The sequence below is a fragment of the Sceloporus occidentalis genome, unplaced genomic scaffold, assembly GCF_023333645.1.
Source record: "Sceloporus occidentalis isolate IW3139 unplaced genomic scaffold, rSceOcc1.0.p SCAF_11, whole genome shotgun sequence".
In the NCBI taxonomy this organism is placed as follows: domain Eukaryota; kingdom Metazoa; phylum Chordata; class Lepidosauria; order Squamata; family Phrynosomatidae; genus Sceloporus; species Sceloporus occidentalis.
The window spans coordinates 12,333,543-12,347,206 of NW_028316991.1; the positions used below are offsets into that span (position 1 = coordinate 12,333,543).

At 37.3% G+C, this 13,664-nt stretch overlaps 1 protein-coding gene across 1 annotated transcript; it reads left to right on the forward strand.

Annotated features, from left to right (window-relative positions):
• The first annotated feature begins 7,606 nt into the window (after positions 1 to 7,606).
• On the forward strand, positions 7,607 to 9,040 carry LOC149305586 (delayed-rectifier potassium channel regulatory subunit KCNS2-like). Its single transcript, XM_089477435.1, has one exon. The coding sequence runs from the start codon at positions 7,607 to 7,609 to the stop codon at positions 9,038 to 9,040; it is 1,434 nt and encodes a 477-aa protein (XP_089333561.1).
• The last annotated feature ends 4,624 nt before the right edge of the window (positions 9,041 to 13,664 follow it).

Here is a 13,664-nt window from a genome sequence, read left to right on the forward strand (position 1 = left end):
AATACCATCCGTGAAATTCACACGATTCGGAATTAACTAGGTACTTTTTCTCTCAATCCGGAATATCATTATTTTGTAATAGTGATGTTTAAAAGTTAAATAGGTCACATGCATTTAAATGCCATCTACTGGAAGTCAGCACTTGAAATTCAGAGAACAGTAAATAAATACACTTAATAAATATTTAAAGTAAAATCATAATAAATATTAGGTAAAATAAACATCCAAAGTAAGGAAGCTATTTAAATGATTACTTTAAATTCTAAGTACAAAGTTGTTCTCTTCAACGATATCATTCTTTGGAGTCAAAATCTTTGTTTGCGTAATATGTAATTTCAAACTTTTTTGCATGCTTTTTATAGACTAGAACCTATATAGACGCCAGGCATTATAAGTTTTTTTTTCTGAAATAAGGGTCAATCTGGCCCTGTGTAACGGTTATTGATGTAACTTTCAAGAGCTCTCCCTACATTATCCATATATATCATCCATATATATCAGTGTATTTTGGGGGTTATAAATGGGGCCCTATGTTCCACCAAAGCAACAGAAAGAATATTTTTTCCCTAGCTAATCCAATTCAAAAGTAATGATGACACGTGTTCCAAATAAAATATACTATATAAAACTGTAAAATATGACATACTTGATTTTGTCCTCTTAATCCATTAGAGATGCTGCTTAATCTACTTGGGTATATATAAGATTTGTGCAAATTTAAATTTTAACAAAATTTGCAAATTTGTCAATTTGTACGAATCTCCAAAAACGAGGAGGGACTCCAACAAAAGAAATGAAAATGCAACAAAGAGCTCTGAATTTCTTTGGTTTTTCACTCTGACTCACTCTCCCTGCTTCTCTTACTCTGTCTCTCAATGTCTCCCTATCTTCTCCATCTTCTTGTTCATCTTTCTTTTGTCTTCTTTCTTTTCCGCTGCTCCTTGTGTCTTCTTTCTTGGGCATGGCCTTCCGGTGAAAATGGCGAGGATATATTTGTGGTTCTGCCCTTCTGCACAGAGGACAACTGAGCAATAATGACTGGAGTTTAATATTTCTTGTGCTTGTTTTGGCATCACTAGATTCCAGCATTTTGTTTCTTCCCATGGAGGAGCAGCTGGGCCACAGGAAGAATATGATTTATTGGATTTTACCTAAATATAGTTAATTGAACACCCCCACTTTTCTTATGATAGGCTTTAACTCCTGCATAACCTTTTGCAAAACATATATGTCCATCATGCCTTATCAAAGGCATTAGAGTATAAAAATCACTTATCTTTATGAATTTAAACCTTAAGGCTTTTTGGGGAGGTTTTATTCTATTCTTATATTGCATCATTAAGAATTCACATCAGTTTAAAGTTTTATATATATTTTTTGTCTTCATAGCTAGTATATGAACCGTGTGGCAACTAGGTATATTTATTTAACTACTTTTATATGCACCATTTATAAGCATTATTTGTTACTCTGATGTTATTGAAATGATCATGTACCAAAGTAGGCTCCCTTTTGCCCAGATAGAGTAGATTACAGACAACAAAAGGCAAGACCGATCAGAATGCCAAATGTCAGTGGTAACAGGGGCAAGCCAGGCCAGGATAACCAGAAATCAACAAGGAAATACATCTTGAACAAGACACCATCACCAAAGATGAGTTGGAATGAAGAACAGTGTTTAAATAAACCAGAAGACAGATGAGGTCATGGAGTGGTCCAAAGTGCAAATTCCCTAGAGGTGTCCTTGTAGGTGTTCTAGCTGTGTAAGATTAGCCTAATCTACTAGACAAACACTGCCACTCCTTCTGATAATGTCTTTTTGTGAACAATAGAATGCCTTGGTCTAAATCAACTGTGTTTGAGCAGGCAAAGTAATCTAAGATATCACAAAACACATGACATTGGAACCCTCCAGGTCTGCAGATGAAGGAAGTTAATTGGTGCAAAATAGGATTACACTGAAGTTTTATAATTCCCTTTTACTTCATAATAATAATAATAATAATAATGTCTATGTAACATTAAATGTAACACTATATTTTTGTATTAGTAGTAGTATTGTATACTATTTATACTTCTTCTTGTATTTAGCATAAATATGTATATTAGTCATAAATATAGGCAACTGATACTTGATACAGCTTTTACTAATAAGATTACAGTATTTTAAACAGATTATACTACTTTTCATTTTAAGCACTTGGTGAAGGATCAAATTATTATCTGCAACAAGAGACAATATTTCATAATCCTTCATATTCTTATTACTTGGATTTAACAACCTGTAATTACTAAGACTTTAATTCAAACTGTAGAACTAGATACCAGATATTCCAAGTTTAATGAATTAATGCATATAAATATTTATACAAAATATGAACATCCCCAATAACTAGCCAAACAAGGATAAGTTAAGTAGTTTGGGGTATCATATTTTTCCATGTTACCGGCTGGAAATAAAAACAGTAGGAGGAAATTCTACATTCTTAATTAAGCATTTTGGGGTCCTGTCAGAACCAGTCATTTCCCAGACAAACAGGAGCTGCTTGTGCCAGCAGTGGAGCTGGAGGTTTACAGATCTGGCTTACATCAGAGAATGTCAGTGTTTGGCACCAGTCCTCAAATTACACTAACAGGGCAGGCTTTAGTAATTACCCCATTTTATACCAATAAAACAATACATAACACCTGGACTAGTGGTGTGTCTTGAAGATTGGGTTGTGAACCCCTGTTCTACACAATGATACTTGTAATAAAAAATAAATAATAAATTACAATTAGCGGGACTGTTTGATTGGTTAGCAGGTGCTTGCCAGGTAGCCAGTCTGTAACAACTCTTAAAATAAAACCAGGAAAACCTTTAAGGAACCCCAATTTTACACCAGTAGACTAGCCAAGCAGCTGGAAAGGGACATTGGAAATTCTTTCATTTTACGGACAAAGCAGATAAACATCCAATTTTAAAAATAATTGAATTTGGACTTAGTGCTATGTGCTCAATATAGTACCAAAAGTGCTCAATATAGGGTTAAGTGTAGTAATACCAGCAATGGACTATTCACTTGAGTAATATGTTTGGATAAGAAACTGTCCCTATGGGGTTTGTGGCATCATAATAAATACATCTATATAAATCCTATTTCATTGGCATTTAACAGAAGAGTAATATTGTTATGCTTCAATCTATGTGTTGGCATCAAAAGGGTTACATTATTTATATATACTTGCTTTTTGCCTGTCTGTGGATGCGCAGGTTGTTTCTACCATTAAATTGTGTTAGATGCACCTTGTGGAATCTAGAAAAACCTTTTCATGGAATGCACCTTTAAAAATGTATACATTTAAGTTCTGCTAGTATTCTGAGGACCCCATCAAATTGTTTAGTAGAAATTGCCTTGTATTATTTTCAACTCAGCTTTTTTTTCCATGGAGTCATATTGTAGATTCCTCTATTTGACAGCTATCACTATTTGGGGAATAGTTAAGGAGTTGAAATGCAAACCATACATTTTCAACCACCAAAGCACCAATTAGCGTTTACATGGATCATTGAACTGAGCCCTCTAATCTCCAAAGTGTCCACCAGGCAAATGTTATGCAAACTACTGTCAGCAAGGACACTAAATAAAAAGGAAATATGGACTTCAAATTTACAAAAGATTATCGATAAATACTAGACTCACAAACACATAGTGCTTTTCTAAACCACTTGGTATATTTAAATGCAAAAAATTTTATATTGGTCTATTTGTAGGAGGAAATATGTGTCTTTGAAGCATTTGATTCACAAATGAATGTAAGTTATTCTAAAATTGCCAATGCCTCTAAGAGTGGGTTCCAAATTGACAATACACAATTGTAGTGTTAGTTAGTTAGTTAGATAGTTAGTTAGTTGTGTTAGTTCTATTTAATCAATAAAGGCCTCATATTCTAGTTCCCCATTAATAGGCAAATTAAACCAAAAACTTGCTTTGTTTAAACCAGTGTCTATACATGGAATCCAGCTCCTGTCCAGTACCAAGGTACAAATGATGCTGTTGGGGGTAAGATAAATGGACCTGAACGTCCATGATCTATTAAATCAGAGGTTCAATGACAATAAGTAAAAAAGAATGGCTGTATCACTATTAAACAATAATTTGGGAAATTTATCAACACAGCTTAACACACTGCAGCTAGAATAATCTTTCTCTGTCACTGTTGCTCATTTGTTGCTCCACTAAGGCAATCACTCCATTGGCTCCCCGTACCCCTCAGAATCAAATTCAAACTTACGACCCTGACCTACAGAGCCATTAACCACTCCGCACACCCCCTGTATCTCTGCCCTACCATGCAACTACATCCCTAACTGCTCTTTTCATTCCTCTCATGACCTTTGTCTATCTTCTACAGTCATTACCTCTTCTCACTCAAGCATCCAGAATTTGCCAGGTGCTGTACTCCTTCTCTGGAATTCCCTTCCTAGTCAGACTTTCTCCCTCATACGTGAATTTCAAAAGCTCGTCCGAAAACCCACCATTTTCAAGAAGCATACATCCTTTCCACCTAACACTCTCAGAGATCATCCGGACCCAATCAGCTCATCCCCATCCAAGCTGTTCTCTTCTCTTCTACTGTTTCATTTCCCCCTCAACCACCGACTAGATTGTAAGCTCACAAGAGCAGGGCCCTCTTCTCCTATGGTACCGATTTGTTATTGTTTGTGACTTTAAATTATCCCACTGATTGCAACAGCGCTGCGGAATCTGCTGGCGCTACATAAATACATGTAACGTAATGTGCTGTTACTTTATACTCAATATGATCAGTAATAAAAGAAATAGTGATAACATAGACGGTTTTCTGTGGCGAGAGTGTCATTTTGTCCATCTGCAGTTTTATTGTATGGAAAACAACAGCTGCTTCCATAAAATGCAGTACTCCTGCTTGGTAACTGCTGCTGGTAATACATTTGCATTGTGTTTTGTCACAGCATAAATAGAATATAGATAAGAGCTCCTGAGGATCTCTTTTCCATGCTTCATAGGCTCCCTGCTACCTGAGGGAGTGACATGCGGGTTAACATTCTGTCTCCACCAGAGGAGATCCTGGTTCCCCAGGAAACAAACTTCACTCCAGGAGAGACCTCTTAGCAAAATGGGACATCGCCGAATAGTCAGAATAAACACAATAGTCATGAATGCTGCTTCTCCAGTAGAAAATTTATTTTATTTAATGTATTTTTATTTTTTTTTACTAGTTTCCAGTCTGGATTTATTCTTCCTGTTTTAAGAAGAAGAACCATTTCCGCAGACATATTCAAGGTATGACAGGAAGCCCAATAGGGTGACCTTGCATATTTTATTGCTACCATCAGCAAAAGCTATAGACTGCCTGGTGCGAAGAATTGTGGTAAAAGATGATCCTAATGAGAACTAAATACATGACACTGTTCCTTCCTGCCATTGATTGCTATCAATTCAATTCTCAAAAGTAGGTTTTGCATATGAATACAGCAGCAGTACTTTAAAATGCATGAACAGTAGACACGATGGCTCTTTAAGTGCATGTAATAGTTTCTGAGGAATGGCTGTTTTTGAGATTGAATTAATTCATACCATAATTTATGGCATCACTAATGTGATTAGAGTTTTAAAAATGCATTACTATTGTCCTTCATCATTTGATGGACCACATCTCCTATTAATCTCAGCCATAGAGATCAGCAACATCAGCTGGGCAGCAGCCCTGGCATATAGTTACAGACATCTAAATGGTTAATTCGTTTCAAAGCATCAATCAATAATTTTACAAGTTGGACAGAAAACTAGTAGTATACGTGTTCCTTTTTAACAGGTGAGATTGTAGTAATATTACAATCTAATAACCCAGCAGTGCCTTTAAGGGATCCCAGCTTTTTACTCTTATTATATGTAAATAAACTTGGTTTTCGTTAAAACGGAGATTATACCAAAGGCTTTCCGCAGCATCCGAGTGTTTGCGAGCAGCTGGATCCACAGACCAGTGGGCTGAAGGATCCTTACTTAAATGCTGTAAATCTTATCTATCTTCCAATTGAAATTCTCATTCATTTATGTTTAATAAGGTGATAGATTTGTATAGCAGATTATTTTAAAGGCAACACTACTGATGTAATAAGATCACAGACAATCGGTGCATCCTATTGTTCTAAGTGGCTCTATTTGGATTGCTATCTTATGCCTGATATCCACGATGATGCAGGCGTGGGTGTTAGAGTAGTAATAGTATTTACTCACATGCACTCAGAGGGTGTAGGGAGGACAGGGATCACACCGTGTGTACTAATGGCCCCTGTGTAAGGTGAGCCCCAGCTGATTTGTTACACATCTGATCTGCCACTAATCTCATTTCATGCCCGTGGCTGCTCTCATCCATCTCTGCTGCACGTCACATCTCCCATGTAGGGCGAACTTTCTCTTTTCCCAGACATACAGCTCATCTTTCTTTCTCCTCCCCTATTTCATGATGCAAAGGAAATCCAGACTGAAATCCGCATCAGTCACAAGGAGCACCTGAGCAACCAGCTGAAATGCTGTAAGGAAAACAAAAAAACCCTCCTCGCCTAGGGAATGCCGTGCAGAGATAGGCAAGACAATGAGCCATGAGACAGAGCCAAAGGATGGGAGCTCTCTAGGCAGGGAGAGAGAACAGAGTGAGCTCAGAGAGAGAGAGAGCGCTGGGAGCTGTCCTTTCAGCACCAGGATTCCACTGGTGACTAACAGGTCCTGCCATTCTATCAGCACAACTTGCTGCACTAACAATCCATCTTGGACCCGAGAAGACCTCCTTCAACATCCAGCCCTGCCTTGTCCTACACCAGGGTTCTGATGGAATATTAAACAGATCAGAGCTCACAGCCACAACCATCTGGAAACTCTCACAGAGCCATGGGATGTACCCCTGGGAGTTGCTTCTGTGCAATTGGTTCTAAACTTCAAATAATAAGAGGTATGATGTTTTATTTGAAGAGTGTAGGAGAGCAGCCTGAAGCTATGAGCTTAACACCTGGTTGGGCAGCAAGGTGTAGTAATCAGTTTATAATTAAAAACAGGAATTTGGATAAGGCATGGAACAACAATCCTTGAGGCAGACGTAACCCCCTCAATGCCAGACAGGTGTGTAATGCTTTTTGTTTCATTTTCTTCACACAAATCTAGCACTGAAAATGTTAATTTATAAAAGACAATATCGCTGGACTCGGAGTGCTGAAAAGTTATGTAATTTATATTGAATTTACTCACGTCTGAGAAGCCAAAATAAAATACACATGGCATAAGGGGAATAATAGCATAGCTCTTTAATTGGCATACTTCAACATAGTCATGCTATAATACATGCATGTGTTACAGTACCCTGTAAAATAAATACTATTAAAAGGACATCTTTATGACATGAAGCTATTGCTGCTAATGTATACTTCATTTATTTGTTGTGTTAAAAGATGTGTTTAAGTGTATACAATTTCCCTTATTTACATTCTGTCCCATTGTCTTTCACCTTGCCAGAGCTGGTGTTTAAAATTGACCCTGTGCCGATTTGCTGTATTTTAGGAAGTATTTCCATAAAACCTTGAAAGTTCAATATGACAGGGGAGAGACTGGAGGATTTGTCTGGATGGCATTTTGAAGATACAGAAATAACTGTAAATGTTGGAGGGTACAAGAAGAAGCTAAGGTATGATACACTGTTAAAATTCCCAGACACCAGGTTGGGAAAACTGTTGGGTTGTCAATCGAAGGAATCCATCCTGGAACTGTGTGATGATTATGATGACGCAAAGAACGAGTTTTACTTTGACAGAAACCCAGAGCTTTTTCCCTATGTGTTACATTTTTACAATACGGGGAAACTTCACGTCATGGGAGAGCTTTGTGTGTTCTCCTTCTGTCAAGAGATCGAATACTGGGGGATAAATGAATTTTTTATAGACTCATGCTGTAGTTACAGCTATCATGGGAGAAAGGTTGAACCTGACCAGGACCAGTGGGAAGAAAAGAGTGAGCAGGAAAGTACTACATCATCTTTTGATGAGATTTTGGCTTTTTATCATGATGCTTCTAAGTTTGACAGGCAGCCTTTTGGAAACATCAGAAGAAGACTTTGGCTAGCTTTAGATAACCCAGGGTACTCGGTCATGAGCAGGGTATTTAGTATCCTTTCCATCATCGTGGTCCTTGGGTCTATTGTAACTATGTGCCTCAACAGTCTGCCAGACTTTCAAATTGTTAATGCCAATGGAAGTTCAGAGGAAGACCCCCGGTTTGAAATAGTGGAACATTTTGGCATTGCTTGGTTCACTCTTGAATTGGTCATGCGCTTTGCTGTATCTCCGGACTTTAGAGCTTTCTTCAAACACCCACTGAACATCATAGACTTCATATCGATTGCGCCTTTTTACATCACATTAATAGTCAACTTGGTAGTGGAAAGCAGCCCAGCTCTGGCAAACTTAGGCAGGGTAGCCCAAGTACTCAGACTTATGAGGATTTTTCGCATTCTAAAACTTGCCAGACATTCGACTGGTCTACGGTCTCTAGGAGCAACCTTAAAATACAGCTACAAGGAGGTTGGCTTGTTGCTGCTCTATCTGTCTGTCGGGATTTCCATATTTTCTGTGGTCGCTTACACCATTGAAAAGGAGGAGAATGACGGTTTAGCCACAATTCCAGCTTGCTGGTGGTGGGCTACAGTTAGCATGACCACAGTTGGTTATGGAGATGTCGTCCCAGGTACCATTGCAGGAAAATTAACAGCTTCAGCCTGTATCCTAGCTGGGATACTGGTAGTTGTGCTTCCTATCACTCTCATATTTAATAAGTTTTCCCATTTTTACAGAAGACAAAGGCAGTTAGAAAATGCTATGAGAAGCTGTGACTTTGGCGATGGAGTGAAAGAGATACCATCTGTAAATCTGAGGGATTACTATGCCCATAAAGTCAAAGCTTTGATGGCAAACCTCTCTAATATGAGCAAGAGTACTCCAAGTGAACAGAGTCTTGATTGCTCTCTGAACTAATTCAGCCAGAAAACAAATACATCTCAGGTGTATAGAACTTGCTGTCATATGATTATACCAGAACATACCCATACGTATACATACATGTTGGATAAAGAGAGTCACTGCTCTGCATAGTGTGCGCAGAATATGTCCAACGGATATCTAACACTGACCCTATTAAAAGGTTTGGTTCCTATGCTTCCACAAACTACTGATCTTTATTTGTGATTTGCTTTTAACCAATGCCATTGTAACGCCTGTTCCTGCCAAATGTGAGCAATGTAGTGTGCTATCAGGTGTGTATATGTTTATGGCAGTGTGAAGAGTAACAATGATGTCTGTTCAGGTCCCCTGTCTTGTAATGCGCAATAATTTATGGCCCATGTCTTCACTGAAATGTTTGCCTGACAGCGTGCATAGATTTGTTATATAATATCAATGTTCCGCATCTCAAGATGGTATCTAAAATTGGAATGGAACATTTTAGGTGGGTTTCTATGTACAACTTCAAATGTTATAGACAATAACACATTTATTATGATATGCATATGCAAGACAAATATGTAGAGTTTAAATGCATGCACGACAATGACTGTCAATCTAGTCTGTATTGTATTTTGCAGGACTACGTTAAAGCAGATCTGTTGATGTGACAAACTCACTATCATGTTAGATGTTTTCTTTCCTCAGATCTGAGCTGTTTGCGTTATGGAGTTAAAGACATCTCTGCCTTTTTCCGTATATATTGCTTGCAGCTCCACTAATGAAAAACTGGTTTTCTAAATGAATTATATCCTAAGTTTCCTTGCCTACATATAACACATTTTTATAAACCTTGTTTTACATAGACATGAGACATAATGTAAAACACAATGAGATATAGCCACTCAGCTACTTGTAGACTAATTGTGCGGGGATACTGTGATGACGGTGGTTTGTTGCTTGTGGTCAAGCATTGCACAAGGCTAGGTTTAGAGAAATATATGTACAACTTGATACATATTCTTGGTAATAATAATAAAAGTATCAACTGCAAATAGTGATGATTGCTTTACATGTCTTTTGAGTTTACTGGATATATATTAAATTATAAACATATGGCATGCTGAGTATAAGCAATAAGCCCAGTAAGGGGCTTACAATAGGCACTGTATTGACATTTATGTTATAGGTCACCGCAGTCACATCACCATGTAAGAAAACACATAATTATTTTACGTTGCAAGATAATTGTCTTGTATCAGATTACAGCTAATTAATGGCTGGAATTATTTGGTTTGCTTAGCCGCTGCCTCTGATTTAAACCGCACAGATCTGGGTCTGTGATGCCACTGTAATATAATATTGAATGCTGAAAACTCTATGACTTGAGTTTTACATTCAAAGTCCTCCTAAAAACAAAGAAGAGGCGCTTAACCTATTACTTCTCCATTGTTCTTGTCTGTTTTCTTGTTATTTTTTAAATAAAATGTTAAATCTGTATAACATAATAAAGGTTCCAAATTGTTTATTAAGCATATCTTATGGTTAAATTAGTGTTTCTGAAATAATGTTATGTGATTCCTGGGTTTTTTTGTTTTTTTCTTCCTAGCTCAAAAAGTATGTTAGTAGAAATTTAAGCCACTCGCCTACCTGGCTGGTCCATCTGGACCATAAACACTGCCGATACCTATGATGTTACAAACATAGTTGTTTGTGGTCAGGGTTGTAGTTACATTCCATGTAAGCCTGGGTGCAAATACTACATGAGCTACTATGTCTTTCACCCCAAAAAAATCTTGGCAGGAGGATATTGTGATATAGAATATATGCATTCTCTACATCACTCAATGGAAAGGAAGAGTAGATGCCAAATGGCCGGCAGAGAGTACAGTTCTTTATCTAGGTCAACCACTTTCCATGACGTACTCTTTGTTAACTTCAGATATTGTAAGACAATCTGTTTGACGATATACACTCAGTAATAGGAAACGTTGGTTGTTGGCAGAAATGAACATTTAAAACCCCAGCATGTCAGTTGATTAATTGTGACTGATGATTGCAAATAATCTAAAAATAAGCCTTTTGGAGCCACTGAGTTACCAGGAGTTGATGATCCTCAAACATGTTCCTCTTACGCATTCTGAAAACTAAACTGGGCAAAACTAATTCTAGGCTCGTGGAGGTCCCCACCGTAGTTGGTTTTTTGTGGAAAGTTTTTAAAACCACCCCCAATTATATTAATGCAGAAAAAAGAACCCCCTTGAAGTGAGCCTGTGGACCTCTCATTCTTCTGAAATGAATGGAAACTTGCATTACTGTATGGAATTAGTCCACAGCATTTATTGTACTGTTTTTAAAAATGGTAAATAAATCTACTTTCTCTTTGGCGGCAAGGACAGCGTCAAAGATAAAGAATTTTCTGGAGAGGAAACATACTTTATGTTCTATCTTATGGTGGCTGATGTATGGGGGCCGCTCTAAGCCTGGAAGTTTCATGAGAAAACGATTGGGTGCTTCCGGGTGATACACTTGATAAAGAATTGCTTTAGTAATTTTTCAACTAATAATTTAGTTGCACCTCCCAACTGAAATGTTTCCAAAATGCTCAGAATCACCATTGTGTGTTCTGCGTGTTTTTTTATAGCTACTCATGCGGATCAGTAAATAATCAGGTAAAAAATATACTAAGGGCCCATTGTTTGCCTTTCAATGACCTGGCTGACCCCTGTGTGTCGGAGCGTAAACAGAGGCAGAAAAAACATTTAGGAACTTTACATAAAACTGAGGAGAAAAGATTACTGCTCCCCCTGTCTCTAGTGGTTTGTTCCATGTCTATTTCCTCTCTGTAGTACGAACAGAGACCTCTTCCTGTGACGGGGGGGGGGGGGGGCAGACTGTAGAGAAGCCCCTTTTGTTTGTATGAATGCAGGTAAGTGAGTTAGGAGGGTAGTTACCTTCACTTATTACTAACATACTTCATATATTCCATGGTTGTGATTGCCTATTATGATAATATCTAATACATTTTATTTAATACAAAAAAAAACCATATTTCTTAATATATTTTTTCTTTATTATTTTTTTTACTTTGCTCGCCATAATATATGTGCATTTTATTATTTAAAACATGATTAGCCAATGTAATTGGTATATGGACACACAAATTTACATACAGCTTTACATATATGCATCTATTTCATGCTTCTCTGTTTTTCTTACCTCCTAATGTCTCGTATGGCCAAAGAGGGGTACGGTTAGAAGTGTGGCCAGTCTTTACCCTGACTTTTTATGCAGCTTTGTGACCGATTATGTGTAGGGCATTTAGAGGAAGACTGTTTCTATTTACACAATTTTATTTATAACATGTAATTCCATATAACAAATGGACAGATTTAAGGCCCACAGAGTGACTTTCCTTTCTAAAAAGTGATTCCTGAAGCATATTAACTGTGGCTACAGTGTTTACTATAAAACAACAGGATTTTCAAATTATCATATGACCATAGATTGCCCACCCACATGAAATATAGGTATAAGGGCCAAACAAAAGAGGTCAGAGCCCTGGGCCCATGAGATAACAGCACTGATCACATGGGAAAGTGTAGGCAGGAGCTGTATCAACCTCTATGTGATAAATTTTACTTGTACGGCATATTAATTTATCATCATCTACAGTATATAAAATATTGGTATAAACTGTCATTTTTACTTAAAAGACAGTAGAAATATCCCAAAACCATTAGGAAGGGCCAATGGGCATCTATTATGATTTTAATAAGCAAGGTTTCAGCTAAGGAGAATTCCAGCACGGGGTATGGTCAATCTATTATCATCTTAAGCAATTACTCAGTGTTAGCGAGCTGGCTTTAAGCTCTTAGAATTCACTTTTAACATGAGAATCCCTGAAACCTCAGTTTCCAAATGTAGTACAGAAGCATAATATTTTTTCAACGTCTGAAAAATATCTCTCACTAAACTCCTCAGATATTTTCTGCAATGGATGGGGGGGCAGGTTGGTGCTGTCCTATGATACATTACATTGGTTTGGAGATCGTTATAAACCCATTATTTTTTATTGGGTCATTGAGTGCAGAATGCTCCTGGGCAAGTAGGAATGTAAAGTTCACTTGTGATCATTTCATTTTTAATAAATGCCATAAACCCTGTAGATGTTTATGTATCTGTAAGATTTATGATGACTCTACCAAGTGTGATGGTTGCTTGTGTGTCCAGAGAATTGACCCAGAATTGGTAAGAAGAGTTTATTTTTTTCCCAGTGTACTAATTTGCTTTAACACCTAGTCCTCCTCTATTATGCAAAAGCATAATTATGTACTGGAAAACTTGTGTTTTTTGTTGCAAATGCATTTTCCTGAAAATTATACACATTTCTAGACTGTGGTTTAATTCAAACTAAAGTTTTAATGGTCTGTGTAAACTCTCAGGATTAATATAAATTTAGTTCTATTACCCATGTTTCAGTATGATTTATAGTAAACATAACAACAGGCCTTGTTTTCCATTGGTTTTATAGATTTGGACACCAATTTTCTTTTTTTAGGCTTTATTTGGGTGCTTAAATGTAATATTGAGAATAGAATGGACCGCCCCAAACCTGTGGTAGTGAAGCACCTGTTGTAGAAATCACAACACACTCTAC